At 41.2% G+C, this 24,643-nt stretch overlaps 1 protein-coding gene across 2 annotated transcripts in view; it reads right to left on the bottom strand.

Annotated features, from left to right (window-relative positions):
* Positions 1 to 24,643, bottom strand: part of ahctf1 (AT hook containing transcription factor 1) — a 97,773-nt gene that overhangs the window by 66,572 nt on the left and 6,558 nt on the right. For both annotated transcript variants that reach the window (XM_080200775.1, XM_080200776.1), the window contains 3 exons: positions 19,115 to 19,243; positions 4,200 to 4,453; positions 940 to 1,120 (listed from right to left, as the gene is read on the bottom strand). In XM_080200775.1, coding sequence (XP_080056901.1) covers positions 940 to 1,120; positions 4,200 to 4,453; positions 19,115 to 19,235 — 556 coding nt within the window. In that variant the 5' untranslated portion in view covers positions 19,236 to 19,243. The remainder of the gene's footprint in view (positions 1 to 939; positions 1,121 to 4,199; positions 4,454 to 19,114; positions 19,244 to 24,643) is intronic.

The raw sequence follows: 24,643 nt of genomic DNA, 5'->3' as shown, positions 1-24,643 counted from the left end.
ATGCTACAAGTGGGACCTGACAACATGCTTTTGGGTAATGTCAACAGGCCACATGTAGATGTAAAATAGGATGGATGGCTCATTTGGGGGAACTCCAGTGAATATGATGCACCAACAGGAAGAGAAACCACTGCAAAAGATTCTCAGTCTACCATTGGATATACAAGAATAAAACAATATACTAAATCGCAATATATCAGCACAAATAATTGTTATGATTCAAGGCTAACCTAATCCAAAAGTGAAACAGGGACTTACTTTGGGGAAAGAAAAACAGATCAAGGACAGAGTAGTTAACTTGGAAAGGGTGGAGAAAATCTTGGGAGTGTTTCAGATGAAGACGATTTTCTCCCTGCAGATCAATTTCATCACTACCTGCAGGTTTAGGCAATGTTAAATAAGCACTATGAAAAGACTTTCTCTCTTTGGGTGTCTAGGCCCTGGGTAGGGTGGGGTGCAGTGCAGTGCAGTAGTATCTGTGTGCTTAAAGAAAACAACCAATTATTGTATGATAAGAGATTGTTGCTTGGTGAATGCACGCTATAGTGACAACAGCAAGGTAAATGGAGTCAGGGCAAGGAAAATGTAATCCATGCATCAGATCTGCACTGCCAACTAGTAATAAATGCAAATTACACGTTATAATTCTAAGCACAAAGCAAAATGAGCATTAGTACTTCTATTCTCAGGCATAAAAGCAAATGACAGTGGATGCTGGAATCTGAAACCAAACGAGAAAATACTGGAAAAATCTCAGCATGTCTGGCAGCATCTGTAGAGAGAGAAACAAGCTGGTGTTGAGTCCAGATGACTCTTTGTCAAAAGGGTCATCTGGACTCAAAACGTCAGCTTTTTTCTCTCCTTAGATGCTGCCACAGAGCTGCTGAGATTTTCCAGCATTTTCTCTTCTGTTCTCAGCAGTTGTTCAGGTCAATTTACCAGCTGGTTCCTGTTCACTTTGACTACAGGAGAAGTCATCCAAGCACAGATCGATGAGTAGAACGTGTCCAGTATTTGTCACAACAGCTACTATGCCAAAAAACCACCGTAGACTCTGATGTAAGCGCTGTGTGCTGGCAGTGGCACCTCCATGGTTTACTATTGGTTCAATGGCAGTCACCTATGTTTTTAAAAAAAGCAAACCCTGAATAATTTTCTTTCAAAATACCGTAAAATGCATCCAAAATGTTGAATAAAAACCAAAAACAAGCTTAAGCCAACAGTGTTAATGAACACAACTTTTAATGTTGTGTCTTAACATCATAAGAACATAACATAACATAAGAACATAACATAACATAAGAACATAACATAACATAAGAACATAACAAATAGGAGCAGGAGTAGGCCATCTAGCCCCTCGAGCCTGTCACGCCATTCAATAAGATCATGGCTGATCTGAAGTGGCTCAGTTCCACTTTCCCGCTTTCTCCCTATAACCCTTAATCCCCTTGCCTACCAAAAACCTATCTACCCGCGTTTTAAATATATTTAGTGAGGTAGCCTCCACCACTTCAACGGGTAGAGCATTCCAGAGATTCACCATCCTTTGGGTGAAGAAGTTCCTCCTCAACTCTGTTCTAAACTGCACCCCCCTTATCTTGAGGCTGTGCCCTCTAGTCCTGCTGTCCTTTCTGAGCAGGAAGAGTCTCTCCACCTCTGTCCTATCCATCCCCTTCATCATCTTATACGTCTCAATAAGATCCCCCCTCATCCTTCTAAACTTCAACGAGTACAAGCCCAGTCTATTCAGCCTCTCCTCATAGCTCAACCCTCTCAACTCTGGTATCAGCCTAGTCAACTTCCTCTGCACTCCCTCCAAGGCCAAAATATCCTTGTGCAAGTGCGGCGACCAAAACTGCACACAGTACTCCAGCTGCGGCCTCACCAGTGCCCTGTACAGTTGCAGCAAGACCTCTCTACTTTTATATTCAATCCCCCTCGGTATGAAGGCCAGCATCCCATTCGCCTTCCTGACCACCTGCTGCACCTGTAGGCTGGGTTTTTGCGACTCATGCACAAGGACCCCCAGGTTCCTCTGCACCGTAGCATGCAGCAGCTTTTCGCCCTTTAAGTAGTAGTCCTTCCTACTATTATTCCTGCCAAAGTGGATAACCTCACACTTGCCAACACTGTATTCCATCTGCCAGGTCCTCGCCCACTCGCTCAGCCTATCTAGATCCCTCTGCAGACTTTCTACACCCTCCACACAATTTGCTTTTCCACTTATCTTTGTGTCATCAGCAAATTTCGACACCTTGCACTCAGCTCTCTCCTCCAGATCATCTATATAAATGGTAAATAGCAGGGGCCCCAGCACCGATCCCTGGGGCACTCCACTAGTCACCAACCGCCAATCCAAATAGCACCCATTGACACCTACTCTCTGCCTCCTATTTGAGGGTCAATCCTCTATCCACGCTAACACCCCCAACTCCATGCCCCCAACCTTCTGTAACAACCTTTTGTGCGGCACCTTATCAAACGCCTTCTGAAAATCGAGAAACACCACATCCACCGGTTCCCCTCCATCCACCGCACTAGACACATCCTCATAGAATTCCAATAAATTCGTCAGACACGACTTCCCCTTAACGAATCTGTGCTGCGTCTGCTCTATCAAACAATTCTTCTCAAGATGCCTCGCTATTTCTTCTTCATCATGTGCTTTGTTTCAGTTCTTTCTGTTTTGTTTCAATCACTTCACATTTAAGCTATGGGGCAATTTTTTGGGGTGGGTTGAGGGAAACAGGACAGATATAGTAAGCAAGCAGGCCATGTCCCTCCTTGCAGATCTTGGTGGTACTTCAGCAGCTGATAAGCAGTTCGACTTAAAACCCAATACTGCATAACACAGAACTGAGGCGGTCACATGCAAAATATTACAGTGGAATGTTAAAAGATTAAGTACCTTCAAGAAGAAACTTTCTTAGGCTTGCTACCCTAACTAAAATCAAAATGGAACAATCATATTTGAAACATATCCACCAGAAATGATATATTCCTCAGTAGATATGCACAAAAACCAATATATTGTGCAAGAATTAATTCAAATGGCATCTTATTAGTGATATTAAAAATGAACCTCAGGATTGAATAGAAATTAAGTTGAACAACACTACGTTCCCAGCAGGCAACATGGGACATTTCATGAATCATGAAGTTTCACATAGGGAATACAAATAGGTTTAATTCAGTGGATGAAAATGTAAAAAGATAAATCTAGCAGCATGGCTAGGTAGGGAGTGCCAGGATTTTGAGCCAATGATGCTGAAGGAAAAACAATAATAAGTGTGAGACTTGGATGAGAAATTAGAGGTAGTGGTCCTCCCATGCACCCATCCATCGAGGCAATAGAAACCATGGGTTTAGAAGGTGCATCGAAGTAGTGGAGGGGTTGAATGTTTAAGGTGGTGGATATAGTGCCAATTAAATGGGTTGGTTGCTTTATCCTGGGTGGAATCCAGCTCGAGTGTTGTTCAGTTATGCTCATCTAGTCAACTGGAGAGACTTTCGTCACATTCCAGACCTGAACCCTATAGATGACACAAAGCTGCTGAAGGGTTGGGGGAACTAATAACTTGTTGCAGAGTATGAAGCCTCTGACGCACAATGCAAAGCCCAGTGCAAATGCACTTTTGAAACTTTTCCACTTATCGAGCAAAGCTAAGTGCAAAGAAAGGATTGTTATAAGAAAAGCAAATTACTGCAGATGCTGGAATCTGAAACCAAATGAGAAAATGCTGGAAAATCTCAGACCTGTGGCAGCATCTGTAAGGAGAGAAAAGAGCTGACATTTCGAATCCAGATGAGCTTTGACAAAAGGTCATCTGACCTCAAAACATCAGCTCTTTTCTCTCTTTACAGATGCTACCAGACCTGCTGAAATTTTCCAGCACACACACTTTTGGTTCTAAAAGAAATTCAGACCATTTTGGAAAGAACAAAACATACAACAGTCCAGTCCCAAATGAAGGACAGTTGGTTGCTGTTAAATAGAAAACAAAGGAACAAATCATCTTTCTTTGCAATCTGTGAAGAAATGGAAATAACTATTGCTTAGCATTCATAAAACTGAGAATATGAAAACTAACATGACAAATTTCAAACAACAATATGAAAAATTAAGGCTCTCTGCTAATCACTGTGTTTCGTTGCAAAGGGAGAGGGGCAATGGTCAAAGGATTATAATAATGTACCTTTCCAGGGAGAAACACTGCTTTAACCACTCTGGATACTGCGAGGTCATAAAGGCAGAGGATGCTACCTTCTGATTCTTTTAAGCCTATCAATAATCCAGTTCTTTTCAGCCAGCAAAATTCTTTTACAGCCAGAATGGTCGGAGGTTGTTCTCCAATTCCACGGAACCGATAGGCTGATAGTCGTTCACCTGTGACCGAGTTAAGCAGCTCCAAATGAGCACCACAAGCTAGCCAGGACAAACCATTTCTACCTGAAAGAGACACATAACACAATAGCTACAGTTATTATGGTGAACACAAATGTTCCTCAACACTTCATGAATGATTAAAAAAGGACCATACAAGAAAACTAGATTTCTAATATTCTTGCAGGCAGCAAGCTTGGTATGTACCAGAACTGGCAACATATCAGACTTCAGTTCATCACGCTGCACTCACTGCCTTGGCTATTAATTGCCCACTGAAAAAGACCAGTGTTAGGAACAACATATAACTATGTTTAATTTTTACTTGTGCATTAAGAAAGGTAGGACTTGGGTTCCGCTTTATTTTGTTTGCTTGTAAGATTGGCATTGGGAAGTCTGGAGGGATCCTCAGCTTAAAAAAGCTAGGTTTTCTGGGCTCATTTACACACATGCATTTTAATGAGGTTTTACAACCCCTGAAGTGAAGAGATAGGTTACAAAAGAGTTAATAGTTTTGTGATTTTTGAGAAAAAACATAGTAGAAAAAAAACTGTGCTGGTACCTAGCCATAGGGGCCTGGTGATAGACAGAAAAGAAGTTCAGAGTGTGTATGTCAGAGTGAAGACACAAATTCTAAGCTCTCTGATAGAAATACTGCAAAGCTGCTGGGAACTGAGTTTCGGAAGCTCGTGTTTGCCCTACAGTTGAAGTAATTGCGGTTTTGGGCTCTTGGGGAGCAATACAATCTGGGAGAAAAGTATCCAGTGAATGCTCAAAAATTTGCGAGAAGGAAACCATTTGCCACAGGGCCAGTCCAAGAATAATCCTTGGTGTTAACTTGATAGTAAATTGTCACTTGGGTTTTGCTGGAATAAAATAACTGGTATGAGTTTGAACCATTTTCCTGCGCTTGTGCTGTGATCCTTCCAACTTCTTTGTCAGGTGCAATACAGTTATTAAACGCGGGAAAAAATGAAATGTATTTGTTAAAAGTTCAGCATTAAACTCTGAATTTGCTCAGTAACTTTTGCAATTTCCACAGCTAATGGCCACAACAGCAGTCAACATTGTAGAAAATGTTCTCTGCCAAATACACATCTTAACTATAGGATTTCATTAGGATCTTCCTTGCAATCTGAACAATGCTACAATCCCCAATACTTTTTCTATCAGCTTTATTAGGGAGAAATGTAACTAAGAGGGTGCTGTAACCATTTAAGAGTATCTTCACAGTATTTTCTTCCATGGAATGTGCTGCAATGGCTAATCAGACAACACTGGATTAAATATAACAGTTCAGATTATTTGCTTTCTTCACGGAAGTCACCTCAGGAAGAGCGCGCATGAGTGAGACACAGACAGACAGAAGGGCTAATGAGATATTTTCACAGCAGCAATCAAACACATCTCAGTTGTGCTCTCAGAAAAGTACTTTTGAGTGTTGTACAGGGTTCTGACAACAGATCTTTTTGTTATATCCAATTCAATCCAATCAAAGTCCAATTCAAAGTCTCAAAAGTGAGATATTCCAGATCCAAGCTTCTTCCTGTATTGGGTTTGATCTATATGATCCAAGCTGATTGGAGCAGGCATTGAACCTCCTCCAAGGCTTGATCTCATTTGCATCTTAGCCAAAGGGACCTAGATGTTGTTTTTAAAAATTGCTTCAAATGAAGCCTCAGTGACATCTGTCAAGTGCAGGACAGCAAAACTATACTTGATCTTAGCCAAAAGGCCGACGAGCGAGAGCTCTGACAACAGATGGCTCAGAAACTAAAATGCTGGACCTTGAACTCCTAACATGTTTCCATTATATAGTCTTTCACTGTATTCACACACACTGACATAAAATTGGTAAAGTGCAGTACAGACCAAGCAAATTGCAAACAGCTGTAACACACTTACAATATTTCCACCCCACCACCGCTCCCCCCCCCCCACCCCCCCACACCCCCCCACCCCCCCCCCCCCCCCCCCCCACACACACACACACACACACACACACACTCTCCAAACAATCAGCACATTGGCTCAAAAGCACAGCTGGAGCAGAAAACTGGCTGGAATTCATCACACACTGTAATGCCACAAGGCATACTCTTGTCCCTTATGTCAATTGTCGCTGGCCAGAATTGTGCAAAAGAAATTAGATCTCACGAAAACAGCACTGATGCAAAGCATATGGAAAAGTTGCCTTTTGAAAAATTGGATGTTATGCATAGGAACAGGTTTAATTTAAACAACCCCAATTTCTCCTCTCACAACTCATCTGTGAACAGAAGGGGTGATTTGATTTCCCCCTTTATAAGAGGTGCATTTTCCCAACCCCTCAGTTTTGGAGTGATCCAATTTCAATTAATAACCCCACAACAAACTCAATATAGGGTGAACAGAGAGGTTGAGTTCATTTGCACACACCTCAAAAGAAAACTAAGGTTGCAAATTAACCCTCAGGTGTATTCATATAATAAACAAGGGAAAGAGAACAACAGAAAAGGTTTACATAGCAAAAGCCACAGAATAAAGAATGATTACTTCATGTGAGATTCAAAGTCCAACGGTGTATTCTTTCAGAGGTCAGCAGCTGACAACTGAAAACGATGCTAAATAATATCCCACTGTAGAAGCGAGGGAATTTAGATTCAGTCAGTCTGTCAATCAATTAATAAACGTAGAATAAAATTGCTGCGAAAACCCATGTGATTCACTTTAGGGAAGGAAAGCTACCATCCCTACCTGTTCTGGCCACACACACTCCAGACCCACTGCAATGTTGGTCATTCTCAACTTTCCTCTGAAATTGTTTAACAAGCCACTGAGTTGTATCAAACCATTACAGGAAAGCTCTAAGAATAAAATTGGTCTAACCACCTGGCATCAGAAAATGACACAGGCACACCCAATCCTGCAAAGTCCTCTTCAATGAACATCTGGGGATTTGTGCCAAAACTTGGGAGAGCTGTCCCACAGTACAGTCAAACAATATTGCGATAGCCATACTCCCTGAATCATATCTCATAGATAATGTCCCCAGACTCCTCCATCAGGCCTGCTGAGTTTTTCCAGCTTCCTCTACTCTTGTTTCAGATTTCAGAACCCATTTTTCTTCTCCATCATCCTTGGAGATGTCTTGACTCATCAGCAAGACAAACTCAAAGCTGATGGACCAGTGGTATACAGTCAGAAAGAATTGGCTTTGGAAGTCCTCAGCATTGGCTCTGAATTAATGAAGTATTTGGCATCACAGATGATGAAACCTCCCATATAAAGTGGATATTCTCTCTTCCACCTTCTTCCGTTGGGAAAAGACACTAAAGTCTGAGGTCACATAGCAACTGACACAAGAACAGTTTCTTCCCTGCTGCCATCAGACATTGAATGGATCTACATTAAGTGGCATTAAGTTGATCTTTCTCCACACCCTAGCTATGACTAACATCACATTCTGCACTCTCTCGTTTCTTTCTCTATGAACAGTATGCTTTCACTGCATAGCATGCAAAAAACAATACTTTTCACTGTACGCTAATACATGTGACAATAATAAATCAAATCAAAAACCTGATAATTATCACTTACTGTCCTCCATCAGCTAATGAATCAGTGTTTCTTCATGTTGAGCACCACTTGGAAGAAGAATCAAGGGTAACGAATGCATTCTCTGTGGGAAACTTCAATGCCCATCGCTCAGAAGTACCGCTACTGGCTAGGTCCTGAAGGACAGCCAAGGCTTGCAGCAGGTAGTGAGTGAACAAAAAGGAGGGGAAAAACTCTCTTACTTTGTCTCACCAATCTACTTATAGCAGTGCATGACAGTATTGGGTGGGGAGCCTGTTATACAGTCTCTGTGGAGGTGAAGCCCCGTTTTTCATAAAGAATACATTCCATCATGCTGTATCACACGATAAACTGTGCTAAATGGGATAGATTCAAAATAGATCTAGCAGCTCAAACTGAGCATCCACATGGCACTATGGCCCATCAGCATCGTAGAATTGGATTCAACCACAATCTTCAACTTTGTTGCCAGCGAAATGCTTATGTTACCGTTGCCAAAGGTAAGGATGAATTCTTGTTTAATAAGGAGAGCATGCCAGGAGTAGCACTGGGTATACCTAAAAATGAGGTGACAACCTGGTGAAGCAACAACACGGTTGATCAGGAGGATCTCTTGGTTGCGTATGATGTTCTGGAACTTGGCTTTCCTTGACCCTGGAAGTATGATTCTTCTCTTGGAACTAATGTTGCATCATTCTCACATGGTATTGTAGCTAAGACACAATCATCAGGCAACTCAGTTTCAACTAAGTCTTCCATAGTAGTATTCACAATATTAGTAACTAAAGAAGTTGGTACCTTTGGAGGCAATTGAAAAATCTGACAAATTTTTCAATGATTTGTCCAGTTGTAACATTACTGCTCAGTTGTGGTGCTTCACCTTATGGAGTAGGGGCAGCAGTTTCACATATCCTTCAGAAGAACAAACAATAGCTTTTGCTTTGCAAACTCTGACCAGTGCTCAACCTACGCCCAGCCAGAGAAAAAGCAGCACTGAGCATAACTTCTGGTGCACCAAAGTTATGTTATTTATATGGTCATCATTTCACATTATTGATTATCGATCCTAAAATACTCTTCTTCCTTGATACGCAGACCACATTCTCAGAAACGTCCCTATGTTGCTTCTAAATTATTCAAATCCAGATAACACTGTACACTAGAGAGACGACATAAAATCTGATTCATCAATCTTTGGAATAGGGTTGGTGCAGATGTTATTCCAAATCTTCTATAATGAAAAATATCTTCATGAGTAATGATTATAAGTAACGGTTAAAATTTAGCAGCTACATTCATCTCTACGCATGCTTGTGAGAGATCAATCCTGCTAACTTCTGGCCACCTGATAACCCAGCAAACAAATCTTCAATTAAAGGAAGCAGATATTGATTAGCACATATACAAACAGAACCATCTGGTTTCATGACAGATATGATGGGGGTAGCCCAGTCACTCACGTTACCCAATACACCAATGTTAACAAGTCACACTAATTCTTCTTAACCTTGGAATAAATTGCAAACGACACCGCTCTTGTTTCAAGACTTCTTGGTTAACTATTTGGCTTTATCTCAAGTTTCTCTTCAACTCCCTCGTTAAGTCAAGTGACTCTTCGCATACACTCTCGTATTTATCCAGATGGTGCTGTCGGTCTGTTTAGACATCAACAAATTTATTGACAACATTCCAATTAAGCTTTATCTTTTCCAATCATGATCTGCTAAATGGAACTAGAAAATTATCACAGACGACATGAAGGGGCAACTCTGTTGTTTGTCCACTCAATGATACATCTCTTCGTGGTATGTCCTTTAAATCATGTCGGCTAGTTTTAAAGGAAGATGCTTCAGCTTTTGCTGGTACGTAGTCTCAGGAATTAAAGATACAGCAACACCAGTGTCAACCTCCATCCTAATCTGTTGTTCACTTAACTTCAGAGTCACCTGGAATCTATGTAATCCACTATGTATGGATAAGACATTCAGTTGGATCTCCACCATATTTATGGACATTCTCTTCTTCACAAATGTAATTCTTTTTGTAGAACGCAATTTGTTCTTCTTGAAAGTACCCAAATTCTTCATCTGAATATTCTTCTCAAGGGAAGCTCGTTTAGGCCAACAAACTTTTACAATGTGATCAGTTTTGCCACAATTATTATTGCTCCAGCATTCATTCTGAATGATCCATTTTGGCATAACTATGACGTGCCTATTGTGGTTTTGACTTCATACAGGCAGTTTCCATCTTGTGGATCTTCATTCTGGCACCAAATTGTGCAGCCCCTTTACCAGATATTTCCATCGACATTCTGATTTAGACTGCTGTGCTTAAATTCAAAGCATTTTCAAGTAAGCAATTTTCTTCAGATTGTCTAGTTTGTGGTCTAAAAACTAGACAATCTCAAAGAGTATCTTCTAACAACTGTCAAACTGCATAATTCTTTCGCCTTCGACTTGATTCCTTTGGTGGAACCTGAACTGCTTTGGAGAGTACTGCTCTTTAAGATCTTTGTCAAGTCATCGGAAATTTTAGTTCCCAGATTTGTCGGATGAACCAAAATCCAGCGCAAGATCTGACTCCTATTGTACTAAGAAAAACTGGTACAAACAGTTCACCAGCAATTTTATTCATTTGTACAAAGTACTGAAAACACTCTGCATAGGAACTCCATTTCTATTTTCTTCACTGAAAGGGCCCATGGATGTTAATTAACCCATTATTTCTCTTGCAGTACTAGAGACTGCTCAGTATGTTTTACTGTCTTCCCAGTATTTTGGTTTTTACCCCGGAGACTGTTAGCATTATATCTAAGGAAGGATGTGTTGGCCTTGGAAAGGGTCCAGAGGAGGTTCACAAGAATGATCTCTGGAATGAAGAGCTTGTCGTATGAGGAACGGTTGAGAACTCTGGGTCTGTACTCTGGGAGTTTAGATGGATGAGAGGGATCTTATTGAAACTTACAGGGTACTGCATAGCCTAGATAGAATGGATGTGGAGAGAATGTTTCCACTACTAGGAAAAACTAGAACCAGAGGGCGCAACCTCACGCTAAAGGGACGAACCTTTAGAACAGAGATGAGAGGGAATTGCTTCAGCCAGACAATGTGAATCTGTGGAACTCTTTGCTGCAGAAGGCTGTGGAGGCCAGATCATTGAGTGTCTTTAGAACATAAGAAATAGGAGCAGGAGGCGGCCATCTAGCCCTTCGAGCCTGCCCCGCCATTCAATAAGATCATGGCTGATCTGTCGTGGCTCAGTTCCACTTTCCCGCCCTCTCCCCATAACCCTTAATCCCCTCTCTTATCAAAAACCCATCAACCCGCGTCTTAAAAATATTTAGCGAGGCAGCCTCCACCACTTCAACGGGCAGAGAATTCCAGAGATTCACCACCCTTTGAGTGAAGAAGTTCCTCCTCAACTCCGTTCTAAACCGCCTCCCCTTTATCTTGAGGCTGTGCCCCATAGTCCTACTGTCTTTTTTGAGCAGGAAGAGTCTCTCCACCTCTATCCTATCCATCCCATTCATCATCTTATACATCTCAATGAGATCTCCCCTCATTCTTCTAAACTCTAACGAGTACAAGCCTAGTTTATTCAGCCTCTCCTCATAGCTCAACCCCCTCAACTCCGGTATCAGCCTAGTAAACCTCCTCTGCACTCCCTCCAAGGCCAAAATATCCTTGCGCAGGTGCGGCGCCCAAAACTGCACACAGTACTCCAGCTGCGGCCTCACCAATGCCCTATACAGCTGCAGCAAGACCTCCCTACTTTTATATTCAATCCCCCTCGCTATGAAGGCCAGCATCCCATTCGCCTTCCTGACCACCTGCTGCACCTGCAAGCTGGGTTTTTGCGACTCATGCACAAGGACCCCAAGGTCCCTCTGCACCGTCGCCTGCTGCAGTTTTTCACCACGTAAGTAATAGTCCTTCCTACCATTATTCCTACCAAAGTGGACCACCTCACACTTGCCAACATTAAATTCCATTTGCCATTTCCTGGTCCATTCGCCCAGCCTATCTAGGTCCTTCTGCAGACTCTCCACACCCTCCGCACAATTTGCCGTTCCCCCAATCTTGGTGTCATCAGCAAATTTCGACACCCTACACTCGGTTCCCTCCTCCAGATCATCTGTATAAATGGTAAAAAGCTGAGGCCCCAGCACCGACCCCTGGGGCACTCCACTAGTCACCATCCGCCAATCCGAATAGCACCCGTTGACTCCCACTCTCTGCCTCCTATTTGACAACCAACCCTCTATCCACACTAACACCCTACCCCCAACTCCATGTCCCTCGACCTTCTGCAATAACCTCTTGTGAGGTACTTTGTCAAACGCCATCTGAAAATCCAGAAAGGCCACATCCACCGGCTCTCCTCTATCCACCGCCCTAGACACATCCTCATAGAACTCCAGTAAATTTGTCAGACACGACTTCCCTTTAATGAAACCGTGCTGCGTCTGCTCTATCAAGCAGTTCCCTTCAAGATGCCTCGCAATTTCCTCCTTAATGACGGATTCCAACATTTTACCTACCACAGACATTAAACTAACCGGCCTATAATTCCCCGCCTTTTGCCTGGCACCCTTCTTAAACAACGGCGTAACATTAGCCGTTTTCCAATCCTCCGGCACTTCCCCGGAATCCAGCGACGTCTGGAAAATAACCACCAAGGCATCCACTATCACCTCCACCATTTCTTTCAGAACCCTCGGATGCATTCCATCCGGTCCTGGGGACTTGTCCACAATCAGCCCCTCTAGTCTGTCGAGCACCGCCTCTCTAGTAACAGTAATGTCATTAGGACCCTCCAGTCCTACCACCTTTCCATTGCTAACACCCGACAAATTATTCACGTCCTCCTCCGTGAAGACAGAAACAAAAAAGTTATTCAATACCTTAGCCATATCCCCATCCCCTACCACTAGCTCCCCTTTCTCATCCTCTAAAGGACCAACGTTCACCCTAGCCAGCCTCTTCCTTTTTATATACTTATAAAAACTCTTGCTATCCTTTTTTATATTAAGCGCTAGCCCAGCTTCATAGTTTATAGGGATAGATAGGTTCTTGACTGATAAGGCGATCAGGGGTTATAGGGAAAAGGAAGGAAAATGGGGATGAGAAAAATATCAGCCATGACCGAATGGCAGAGCAGACTTGAAGGGCTGAGTGGCCTAATTCTGCTCCTATGTCTTACGTATTTTAAATAGCCCCAGCCACACAGCAAAGCATTCCTCTCTTCTCAAATATGCCACATTCTGCCTGGAATCTGACCCTTCTTTATGTGGTTTATTTCCGATCAGAGAACTTTTTCTTAAGTCTTCCTTCACTAGCTCTACAATCCTTAATCCTGTTGTTGCTTCTTGCTGGCCTAATTTAAGTGTGAAAGGCCACAGTATTTATTTGTTTTCTGTACTTTGGATTTTTCTTGAAGAAGCAAAATCCCGACTCGTCACTAATTTTCTTTCTCCAACACGTGACCTCAGACTTTTGTATCTTTCTTCCGCCTTGTTCCGATGGGAAAGAGTATGTCCGGATGCATGGGGTCCTTGATTATGTTGCCTGCTTTTCCAAGCAGCGGGGACTGTAGATGGAGTCAACGGACAGGAGGCTGGTTTGTGCGATGGACTGGGCTACATTCACAACCCTTTGTAGTTTCTTGCAGTCTTGGTCTGAGCAGGAGCCACTCCAAGCTGTGACACATCCAGAAAGGATGCTTTTTATGGTGCATCTGTAAGAATTGAAGAGAGTCGTAGAGGGCACACTGAATTTCCTTAGCCTCTTCACTCAAAGGGTGGTGAATCTCTGGAATTCTCTGCCTGTTGAAGTGGTGGAGGCTATCTCGCTAAGTATATTTAAGACGCGGGTAGATAGGTTTTTGGTAGGCAAAGGGATTAAGGGTTATGGGGAGAAAGCGGGAAAGTGGAACTGAGCCACTTCAGATCAGCCACGATCTTATTGAATGGCGTGGCAGGCTCGAGGGGCTAGATGGCCTACTCCTGCTCCTATTTCTTATGTTCTTATGTTATGTTCTCCTAAGAAATTAGAGGCTTTGGTGCATTCTTAACACTTCGGTGTGGAAGGGCTAGGCAGGGTAGAAAAAAAACTAAGAAAAGTACATCTCAGGAGCCCTCCAAGCTGTGCTGATCATGATGCCCCACTTCTGCCCTTACTTGGGTTGTATCCCTCTATTTCTTCCCTATGTGCCCATCCAGACGCCTCTTAAAATGTTGCTAATGTGTCTGCTTCCACTACCACCTCTGGCAGCGAGTTCGAGGCACCCACCATTCTCTGCATGAAAAGCTTCCCTCACACATCTCCCTTAAACTTTCACCTTGAATCTGTGCTTTCTTGTAATTAACATTTTTGTCCTGGGAAAAAGCCTCTGACAATTCACCCTGTCTATGCCTCTCAAATTTGTAGATCATTATCAGGTCTCCCCTCAGCCTCTGTCTTTACAATGAAAACAATCCTAGTTTATTCAATCTTTCCTCATTGCCAACGTTCTTGAAACCAGGCAATATCCTGGTGAACTATCTTGCACTCTTTCCAAAGCTTCCATATTCTTCTGGTAGTGTGGTTACCAGAACTGCACGCAATACTCCAAAACCAAGGTTTTATACAGCTGCAACATAATTTCCCAACTGCTGTACTCAAATGCCCCAGCCTATGAAGGCAAGCATGCCATATGCCTTCTTAACCACCTTGGTCATCTATGTTGTTTAGGGAACTGTAGGCCTGCAGGCCCAGATCACTCTGAATGTTAATGCTCTTAAGGGTTCTGCCATTTACAGTATAATTCACACCTAAATTTGATCTTCCAAAATGCATCCCCTCACATTTGTCTAGATTAAACTCCATCTGCCATTTCTGTTCCAAGTCTTCAATCCATCTATATCCTGCTGAATCCCAACACTATAAGCAACTCCACCAATCTTCAAGTCATCTGCAACCTACTAATCAGACTACACACATTTTCCTTCAAATCATTTATGTATAATATAAAGAACAGAGGTTCCAGCACTGATTCTTGCAGAACACCAATAGCTATAGATCTCCATTCTGAAAAACACCTGCTACTCTGTCTCCTATGATGAAGCCAGTTCTGCATCCATGTAGTCAGCCCACCTCGAATCCCGTGTAATTTTAATTTTTGTACCAGTCTGCCACGTGGGACCTTGTTAAACTTACTAAAGCCCATATAAACAATATCCACAGCCCATTCCTCAATTATTTTTGTCACCTCTTCAAAAAATTCAATCAGGTTGGTGAGAAATGACCCTCCCCAGTACAAAAACATGCTGCTTGTTATTAACAAGTCCATTTTCTGCCAAATGTGCATATATCCTGTCCCTCAGTATCTTTGCTGAAAGTTTCCCCACCACAGACATTAGGCTCACCAACCTATAATTTGTTGGGTTATCCCTGCTTCCTTTCTTAAACAAGGAACAACAGTGGCTATTCTCGTTGGCACTCCAGACACTTAGAAACCTAAAGCACTCAACCACTTCAACTTCATTCCCATTGATGTGGGCATGTCTTCCACCACGCTTCCTGAAGTTGATGACTATCTGTTTTATTGACATTGAGGGAGAGATCATCATCACACCACATTCTCTCTTTCCTGTACTCATCACCAACATGTGATCAGTTCTTAAAACAACTGTGCAATCCTTTTAAAAAGGTAACAATATTGATGAAGTTTTAAGTAATGGAAGAAAATAACTTGTTGACTATATTACTTAACTGTACCTCAGTCAATTAATCTTTCTGCTCCCACCATCAGAGTTACATCCCAGTCTTGAATAGAGCAAATGGCTCACTGCAGGCAAAAATTTAAATTTGTAAGGACAAAACCTATAATTGCACCCTTAGATGTTCTTCATTGTTCAAGTGGACACAGTGTGAACATTTCACACACCCCTATACTTAACTTCTAGTTAAAAAACTGTGGAAATATGTGAGAACTTCATTACAATTATAGTTTGGCATGAAATAATTATGCACTAACGTCTAATTTCTATAATTATACTTCTATTTCAAAACAGCAATAAAAACAGTACACAAAGCTGCTGGAACAAGTGCCAGCTCTTATCCCATTCTTGACCCGAACTCTCATCTAATAACCTCAAACATACAAACACATTAATTGCTGCCCATGATGCTCACATATTGTACACGTTAATCTTAATTGAAAAATCACAGGGCAAATTTCGTAACTGTGCTCATTTTTTAGGTACATTTCCATACAGCATCTCGGAAATAGCTATCTAAAGCCGTAATTCACCTACACCCACACCTATATTACATTTCTAAATCAAAATAAGGGATTATAGAAAGCATGTTGGCAGAATGGTTAGCACTGCTGCCTCACAGTGCCAGGGACCCTGGGTGACTGTGTAGGGTTTGCATCCTCCGTGTCTGCAGGGGTCTCCTCCAGGTGCTTGTGTTTCCTTCCTCTGCCCAAACAAGTTAGGTGGATTGGCCATGCTGAATTGCCCCTTACTATCATGGGGTTTAGCAGAATAAACACATGGGGCCAGGGGTTTAGGGCTTGTGTGGGTTTGTTATTGATGCAATCTTGATGGGCCAAATGACTTCCTTCTGCACTGTTGGGATTTTATGATTCTATGAAAAATTCGTGCGTTTTCTGTGGTTCACCTTATAATAAATGCTCTGTCTTTTCATACATTTGGTAAGAAAATTTTACTTGAAGTGTTTAGCTTCTCTTAAAACATAGATTTCAACTTTATACTTGCAACTCAGTGCGTTTGACTATATCTGTGAAGACTTTCCCAGAATGCAATCTACATCATAGGAAATAGAAGGATATGTGGACCATATTCCCTTCAATAAAATTTATGAAAAACCAGTACTCAAAAACAAAATGTTGCAATTAAAATTTAAAGTTTATTATTGTCACAAGTAGGTTTACATCATCACTGCAAAGTTACTGTAAAAATTTCCTAGTCGCCACTCTCTGGTGCCTGTTCAGGTAAACGGAGGGAGAATATTAGCATGGCCAATGCACCTAACCAACACAACTTTTGGACTGAGAGAGGAAACGGGAGCACCTGGACGAAACCACCAACACGAGAAGAATGAACAAACTCCAAACAGACAGTGACCCAAGCTGAGAATTGAACCCAAGTCCCTGGCACTGTGAAGCAGCAGTGCTAACCACTGGGCCACAGAATGTCAGGAATTTGATTTCTCTTTCTTCAAAAATGTTGTATTCATAATTAACATGTTCATATTAAAGAAGTAGGAATGTAACCTAAGTGTCAGGTATTGCAGCCAAACCTTTAGTCACACCTACAGGCACAGATTCAGAAGACAATTTTGTTTTTTGGCAGAACAAGAATCTTGCGTAATAACTGAGCATGCAAATACAAGTTATAAGCAAGCCTGCACCAATAAATCTCGAAGTTGGCCTCAAGGTGAATCATAGAACCCTCGAATGCAGGAGGCCATTCGGCTCATTGAGTCTACACTGACCACAATCCCACCCACAGCCCCACATATTTACCCTAGCTAGTCTCCCTTACAGTAAGAAGCAATTTAGCATTGCCAATCCAACTAACCCACGCAGACAGGGCAAGAACATGCAGATTCCGCACAGACAGTGACCTAGGAATCAAAACGGGTCCTTGCTGCTGTGAGGCAGCAGTGCTTACCACCATGTCACCCACAAATTGTGCGCTCAGATTTTGAGAGTGGAAACAATAAGTAGCCCTTTACAATTGATCCAAAAACTACATGTCATTTCGAATGAAGGTTCTAGAATGGAGTTTATTCAGAAGTCTGAGCTACAATATAAAAGTTAATTTCAAAATGTAGTTATATTGCCGATAACAATAGCCACTCTTGAAAGAAATGCACCATTATTGAGGTTTGGAGGGAATACCTGAATAAAACTGAATTTAACACCAGCATCTTTAAAGTATTCTATTTAGTGATGAAGGATTTCTATGATTTATAAAACTGAGGCACTAAACCAATGGGCAGCTTTCCTACTTAATACTGTTAATAAGTTTGTGAAAGAAATAATAATATTTAATTCCTTATACCACAAAGCAATGTAATCTAGTTTATGCACTCTATTTGATGCAAGGCGGCCCCAATAAAGCCACCACTGTACCAGAATAACAGTATTTACTGTATTTTATCCTGATGTGACCTTATTCTGAATAATAGGACAGACAGCTTGCCAAAGAAAACTTGATAATGAATGAAATGAAAACCAATAAATTCACCATGTGAATTAAAACTGCATTGTACAGAACTCCAGCACTTGTCAAACATTCTAGATTTTGCATATCGTTGGACCACAAAGAAAGCCAGGAAAACATCTGTGTACAAACTGGAGCTTTGCTCACCCGCTACTCAGAATAATCCTTCTCCCATGTTTTGGCTTGAGCCAGAAAATAAAACTACTTGAGTTTAGCTTCTCTAAAAACCTAGACTTTAACTGCAGACTTCAGTCATCGGAAGTCGCTCTCATTGCAAGAGACAATTACAAACATCTTCCCATTTGAAAGATTATAGCAAAGCATTTTCATCAGTTCTGAACAACGTGCCCACTAACCTTTATTTGTAGCGCGTGGGCAATTTATGTGCAAGTCCTTTAATGTTTTGTACAGTCATTGGTAACTTAAAGGGGTTGACATGTTTGCTGGAGCTTCCAAGTTACCGTGCACTCTTAGATTGGAGGGAACATTAATTATTATGCTTATACCTACCACATGCTTCTAGATAGCAAGTACTGTATTGATAAATGATGCCCAAAAATAGCACATTAATTCCTAGGCATTTGTATCAAAAATTCTTATCTTGAAACCAGAGGAACCAAATACCAGCACTCAAATCCATCAAGGACAAATTGACTAGAATCAATCAATCAATAACTTGAAACTAAAGTATCCAACACCACAAGATAATGAAGTGAAACAGTATAAAATACAAGCAGTGTCACATTTTCCAGAAATACATTGCAAAAATGTTTGTAGTTAAAGCACACGTTATATCTACTAATCTGGAGGTGAGATGGAGAAAAATGAATATTCTGCAAATACCATAATGAACATTTAAGGAAACAAATTAGGTTACAGGCTAAATAAATAAATTAAACTAATTTTGATCAAACATCACTATGCTGTACCTGCAGCGATCTTCCCGTATAGACCTTCATCTTGTGTTGACTCATCATCGGCAAGAGCTTCGATGGTTACTTCTGGAAACTGCAGCAGACCACTGGTGACTTGCGCTGCAAGTTCACACATGCTTCACTCTGAAACAGAATAAGCCAAAATTAATGGGGCACTACAGATGAATTGCACAGCAATTTCAATATAATTTATAAAACAGTAAGGAGCGCTCCTATGGTTAGTTAGTTATATTGTTATAATTATTTTAGGAGCAAGACCAAAATAATTCATTCACGTTGTCAAATTCTTTTTATTAAAAGGATATTTTTGGGATGGAATTCCATGGCTTTTCATTATTCTGTGAAACAATTTTACAAACTTCAAAAATCCTTTTCCAGCTTCAAAACCATACATCAAAATAGTATGCAGGATGTACAATTTGGAATTTGACATCTGGTATTTAGTAGCACTTGAGTATGGCTCAGCTGCAGTTCAGGGGCAGTTCTTTGCTCTGCTCTTACTGAGCATGGCCCCAAGTTATTAGAAGCATTGGGAGGGAGTGCTGGCGTTTAGCACACTTGCAGACTATTCAATTTATCACTGTAGGTTGAAAACTCTGAGGCTTTTGATACATCAGGAGCATGCAAGGATGTAGGATTGTAAAGAAAGTAATACTAGAAGGTGTTAAATAGAAGTTAAAATTTCTTAATAGTGCTTATAGCAAAGAAAATGGGTCTGGCATCATTGGCTAGGCCAGCATTTACTGCCCACCCCTAGTTGCACTTCAGAAGGTGCTTTGAAGATGCAAGGTGCTTTCTTGAACCGCTGCAATCCCCAAGGTGTAGGTACAATCACAGTGCGGTTTGGGTACCCACTAACAGAAGTGCAAAGAACTGCCCTTTGTAGACAGTGGACAGATTCTGGGGAGTCAGGAGGCAAGTTAATCTTTGCAGAATTTCCAGCCTCTGATCTGCTGTTGTTATCACACTATTTACATAGCTGTCCAGTTCAGTTTCTGGTCAATGGTAACTCCAGAATGTTGACAGTGGGGGATTCAGCGATGGTTAGATTCTCTCTTGTTACAGATTAACAAAGCAATGAAATTACTGTGAAAATCCCTTAGTCGCCTCACTCCAGTGCCTGTTTGGGTAGACTGTAGGAGAATTTAGCATGGCCAATTCACCTAATCTGCACATCTTTGTATGGTTGGAGAAAACCAGACCACCTGCTGGAAACCCATGCAGACACAGGGAGAACATGCAAACTCCACACAGATAGTGACCTAAGCTGGGAACCGAACTCGGGTCGCTGGTACTGCTAACCATTGTGTCACCATGAGTGAGAGTGAGTGAGAGCCGGCTTTTGCTAATTTCAACAAAGACAGTCAAGTCCAAATGAAGATTTTCAGAAACGTATGCACCTTCAAGCAATGAGATAAAAACTACTTGGTAAAATTGATGTTAACGTAAAATACTTAATTTGATGGTTAAAATCTTATTTTGGACATACAGATATCAATTGCCGTGGGAAAATATTTAAGAAAAGTATTTTCATTAACAAATGACAAAATTAAGTGGAGCTTTGCAAAAATAAACGCAGAACAACAGATTTCCAACAGTGATGATTCAAAATTGCGATACTGGAATTGCACATCATACATATACATGAGGGGGAGAGACACACGCTCTCAATTCTTTAGATTAATTGTTTGCTAGTTCTTTCAGCGACAAATTATCCCCGCTTTAGGATAGTGTGCCATTTATGTTAAAGGTATTATTTAAAATCAGAGTTCTTTTATGAGCTATAGAACTCAGTTTTAGCTATTATTTAATGAGCTGAGGGGCTCATGTCTGGCACATATCTGAATGGAACCTAACAACCTACTTCTATCCTATAATTTCTAAGCAATCCTATGTTATCTTTTATATGTCTCAAAGTAACTATTTATCCCATGGAAAAAAAATTCCATCTTTAAATCAAGAAAAGGAAATACTGCAGTTTATGTGAGATTCAAACAAATATGGACCATGGTAAGGTGGTGGTGTAGTGGTACTGTCACTGGACAAGTAATCCAGAGACCCAGGTTTAAATTCCAACATGGCAAATGGAATTTGAATTTGATAAAAATCTGCAATTAAAAGTCTAATAGTGACCACGAAACCATTGTTGACTCTTCACTGCCCCGACATTAGGGATGGGCAGCAAATGATGCCCAAATCCCATGAAATAAAAAACTGGATCAACCATTAGATGTGAACAGTAAGGGTTGTACAGTTTAGTCCTTATGATTTTTTGGTTTTGTACTATAAATGTTCCAATGAGCCTCCTCCCAGCCTACATCATCTAATTGCATCTGCGGGCTCCCTCCATACTATGTGCCTCAACCAGGACACAAAAATTCTGGCCTCTACCACCCACATCATTTAGTTTTAGTGTGTATTTTGTTCTTTATAGTTATCGAGATTTGTGCAGTTTTGAGGTGTGTTGATAGTACATACATTGTGGTCAGTCTTGGATACGTCGTAAAACAACTCTGGGGAAAAAACGTATATCACTGCTGATGGCAATAAGATTTGCAATATTAAGATACAAAATAATTACAGAAGTATATCGAAACAGTTATTGTTAAAATAACATTTTTCATCTTAAAACTTGCGGTTCCAGCAAACTTGAACTTTAGATCCTAGGACTTCTCAGAACGAGCATGGAAGTAAAATACAAGGTACCAGATCATAACGGCACTGTACAGCTGCAAATACAAATTCTTCAATTGCTGACAGAAAGACCGATGCTTTACAGAGTACGCAGTGCATTCCTCAGCTCTTGTGCATCAGTGAAAAATTACTGCAGGCAAATTCATAGGGAACTAATTTAAGCAGTGAAAGTAACTGGAACATGTTTGCATAAAAATCAGTAAAGGGCATGCTATTGCGAATTCTAACTAAAAAAAAACTACATTCTAGAAAGCGTCCACTTAGAAACATGTTGCTTGTGACAAATTGAACACTATTTTGAAATCATAGAATGGCTGTCCTATGCTGTAACCATTCAGCCTGCCATCTCTGTGCTGGCCCTCTGAAGGAGCCATTCACTTCATGCCACTCCCCCTCCTTTTCCCCCTGTAGCCATGCAATTATCTTCCTTTTCAGATAATGATCAAATTCATTTTTGAATTAGCCTCCAACACAGTCCACACACTCAGGCAGTGCTTTCCAGATCCCAACCACCTGCTCCATAAATAAAATGACATTCATGTCACCATTTCTTCTTTTGCCAATTACCTTAAATTTGTGCCAATGGCAACAGTTTCTCTACCTAGTCTATCCAGTCCCCTCAATTTTAAGCATCTCCATTAAATCTCCTCTTAACCTTCCATGTAACTGAAACTGCTCATCCTGGAATCATTCTTGTGAATCTTTTCTGCATGCTCTCTAATGCCTTTGCATTCTTCCTAAAGTAGTTAACAATTGCATTTCTTTTGTGTTTGAAAAAGGTGAAGAAATTAATAAAGGGATTAGTGTGGGAACGCGAAAGGAGATGTATCATTCATGATCTTATTGGCGGGCAATGCCTGGATCGAGCTCCAATTTCATTTGTTCTTGAATGTAGATGTTCTGGAAGAATTGCATTATTTAAGTTTTCAACAAGTCACTGAATATAAGTACATATTTCAGCAGAAATCTTTTCTAGCATTCAGTAGTGCTGCATAGGTATTTGCACAGAATATACAGCACCGAAAGAAGCCATTTGGCCCAAACAGTCCATGCTGATGTTTATGCTCCACTCAAGCCTTCCATCTTCCTTCATCTAAATCTTTCATCATAACCCTATTCCTTACTCTTGCAAATGCTTGTCTAGTTTCCCTTAAATGTCTCTATACTATCTGGTTCAACTACTTCTTGTGGTAGCAAGTTTCACATTCTCACCAGCACATTTTTTCCTGAACTTCCTACTGGATTGCTTGGTGACTACCTTAATATTAATCACCTCTATTTATGTTTTTTATCACAACAGGAAACATTCTCCACACTACCAAAATCTTAAAATTTTTCCCTAATTTTTAAAAACTGCCTGTCAGCCTTCATTTTTCAAACAAAGGGACCCAACCTGTTAATGAGGACACAGTAGAAAGCTTCAGGTTTTTTGGTGTCTAGATCACCAACAACCTATCCTGGTCCCCCCCATGTCAACACTACAGTTAAGAAAGCCCACCAACACCTCTACTTTCTCAGAAAACTAAGGAAATTTGGCATGTCAGCTATGACTCACCAACTTTTACAGATTCGCCATAGAAAGCATTCTTTCTGATTATATTACAGCTTAGTATAGCTGCTGCTCTGCCCAACACAGCAAGAAACTACAAATGGTTGTGAATGTAGCCCAATCCATCACACAAACCAGCCTCCAATCCACTGACTCTGTCTATGAGTCCCACTTCCCCAGAAAAGCAGCCAGCATAACTAAGGACCCCATGCACCCATGGCCCCAGACATTCTCTCTTCCACCAGGAAAAATATACAAAAGTCTGAGGTCACGTACCAACCGACTCAAGAGCAGCTTCTTCCCTGCTGCCATCAGACTTTTGAATGGATCTACCTTGCATTAAGTTGATCTTTCTCTACACCCTAGCTATAACTGTAACGCTACATTCTGCATTCTCTCCTTTCCTTCTGTGAATGGTATGCTTTGTCTGTATAGTGTGCAACATACAATACTTTTCACTGTATGCCAATATATGTGGCAATAATAAATGAAATCAATCTGCTGATACGTCCATGCTTCTCCAGTGCCTCTACACCTTTTTATAATGTAGAACATAGAACATAGAACATTACAGCGCAGAACAGGCCCTTCGGCCCACGATGTTGCGCCGACCAGTTACAAAAACAATGACCCACTAGCCTATACCAATCCCTTTTCGTCCATAAACCTATCCAGAGATCTCTTAAACGCCCCCAAACTAGACGCATCTACAACTGCAGCAGGCAGGGCATTCCAATCCCTCACCACCCGCTGGGTAAAGAACCTACCCCTGACATCCGTCCTGTAGCTACCCCCCCTTAATTTAAAGTCATGCCCCCTCGTGCTAGCTTTCTCCATCCGAGGAAAAAGGCTATCACTATCCACCCTATCTAAATGTGGTGCTTAAAACTGAATGCATTATTCAAAGTGTGATCTAACTTAGATTTAATACAGATCTGGCAATAATGTCCCTTCACTTCTTTCCCTTTTCCTTTAGAAAAAGCTTAGTGCTTTGTTTGTTTTGTTTTTAATATGGCCTTGCTAATCTATAGCACAACCTTTGCATGCTAAGATCCATTTGATCCCTTCTCCCATCGAGACTTGCCCCTTCCAAGTAATGTGACCTCTCAATTCAACCCTTCAACATGTTCCATTTCACAATTTATGAACTTCATTTGGCTGATCTTATTAGTGTCTCCCTGTAATTTATTCGGGTGTGCTTCAGTATTGACTAGCCTGCTGACCAAAATGATGGCACCCACAAATTTAAAAACCACATTTTTGATTCCAAAGTCAAAACC

The sequence above is a fragment of the Carcharhinus amblyrhynchos genome, chromosome 12, assembly GCF_965287045.1.
Source record: "Carcharhinus amblyrhynchos chromosome 12, sCarAmb.v2.hapA, whole genome shotgun sequence".
In the NCBI taxonomy this organism is placed as follows: domain Eukaryota; kingdom Metazoa; phylum Chordata; class Chondrichthyes; order Carcharhiniformes; family Carcharhinidae; genus Carcharhinus; species Carcharhinus amblyrhynchos.
Note: the sequence above shows the minus strand (reverse complement) of the source record. Positions and strands in the feature narration are given on the sequence as shown.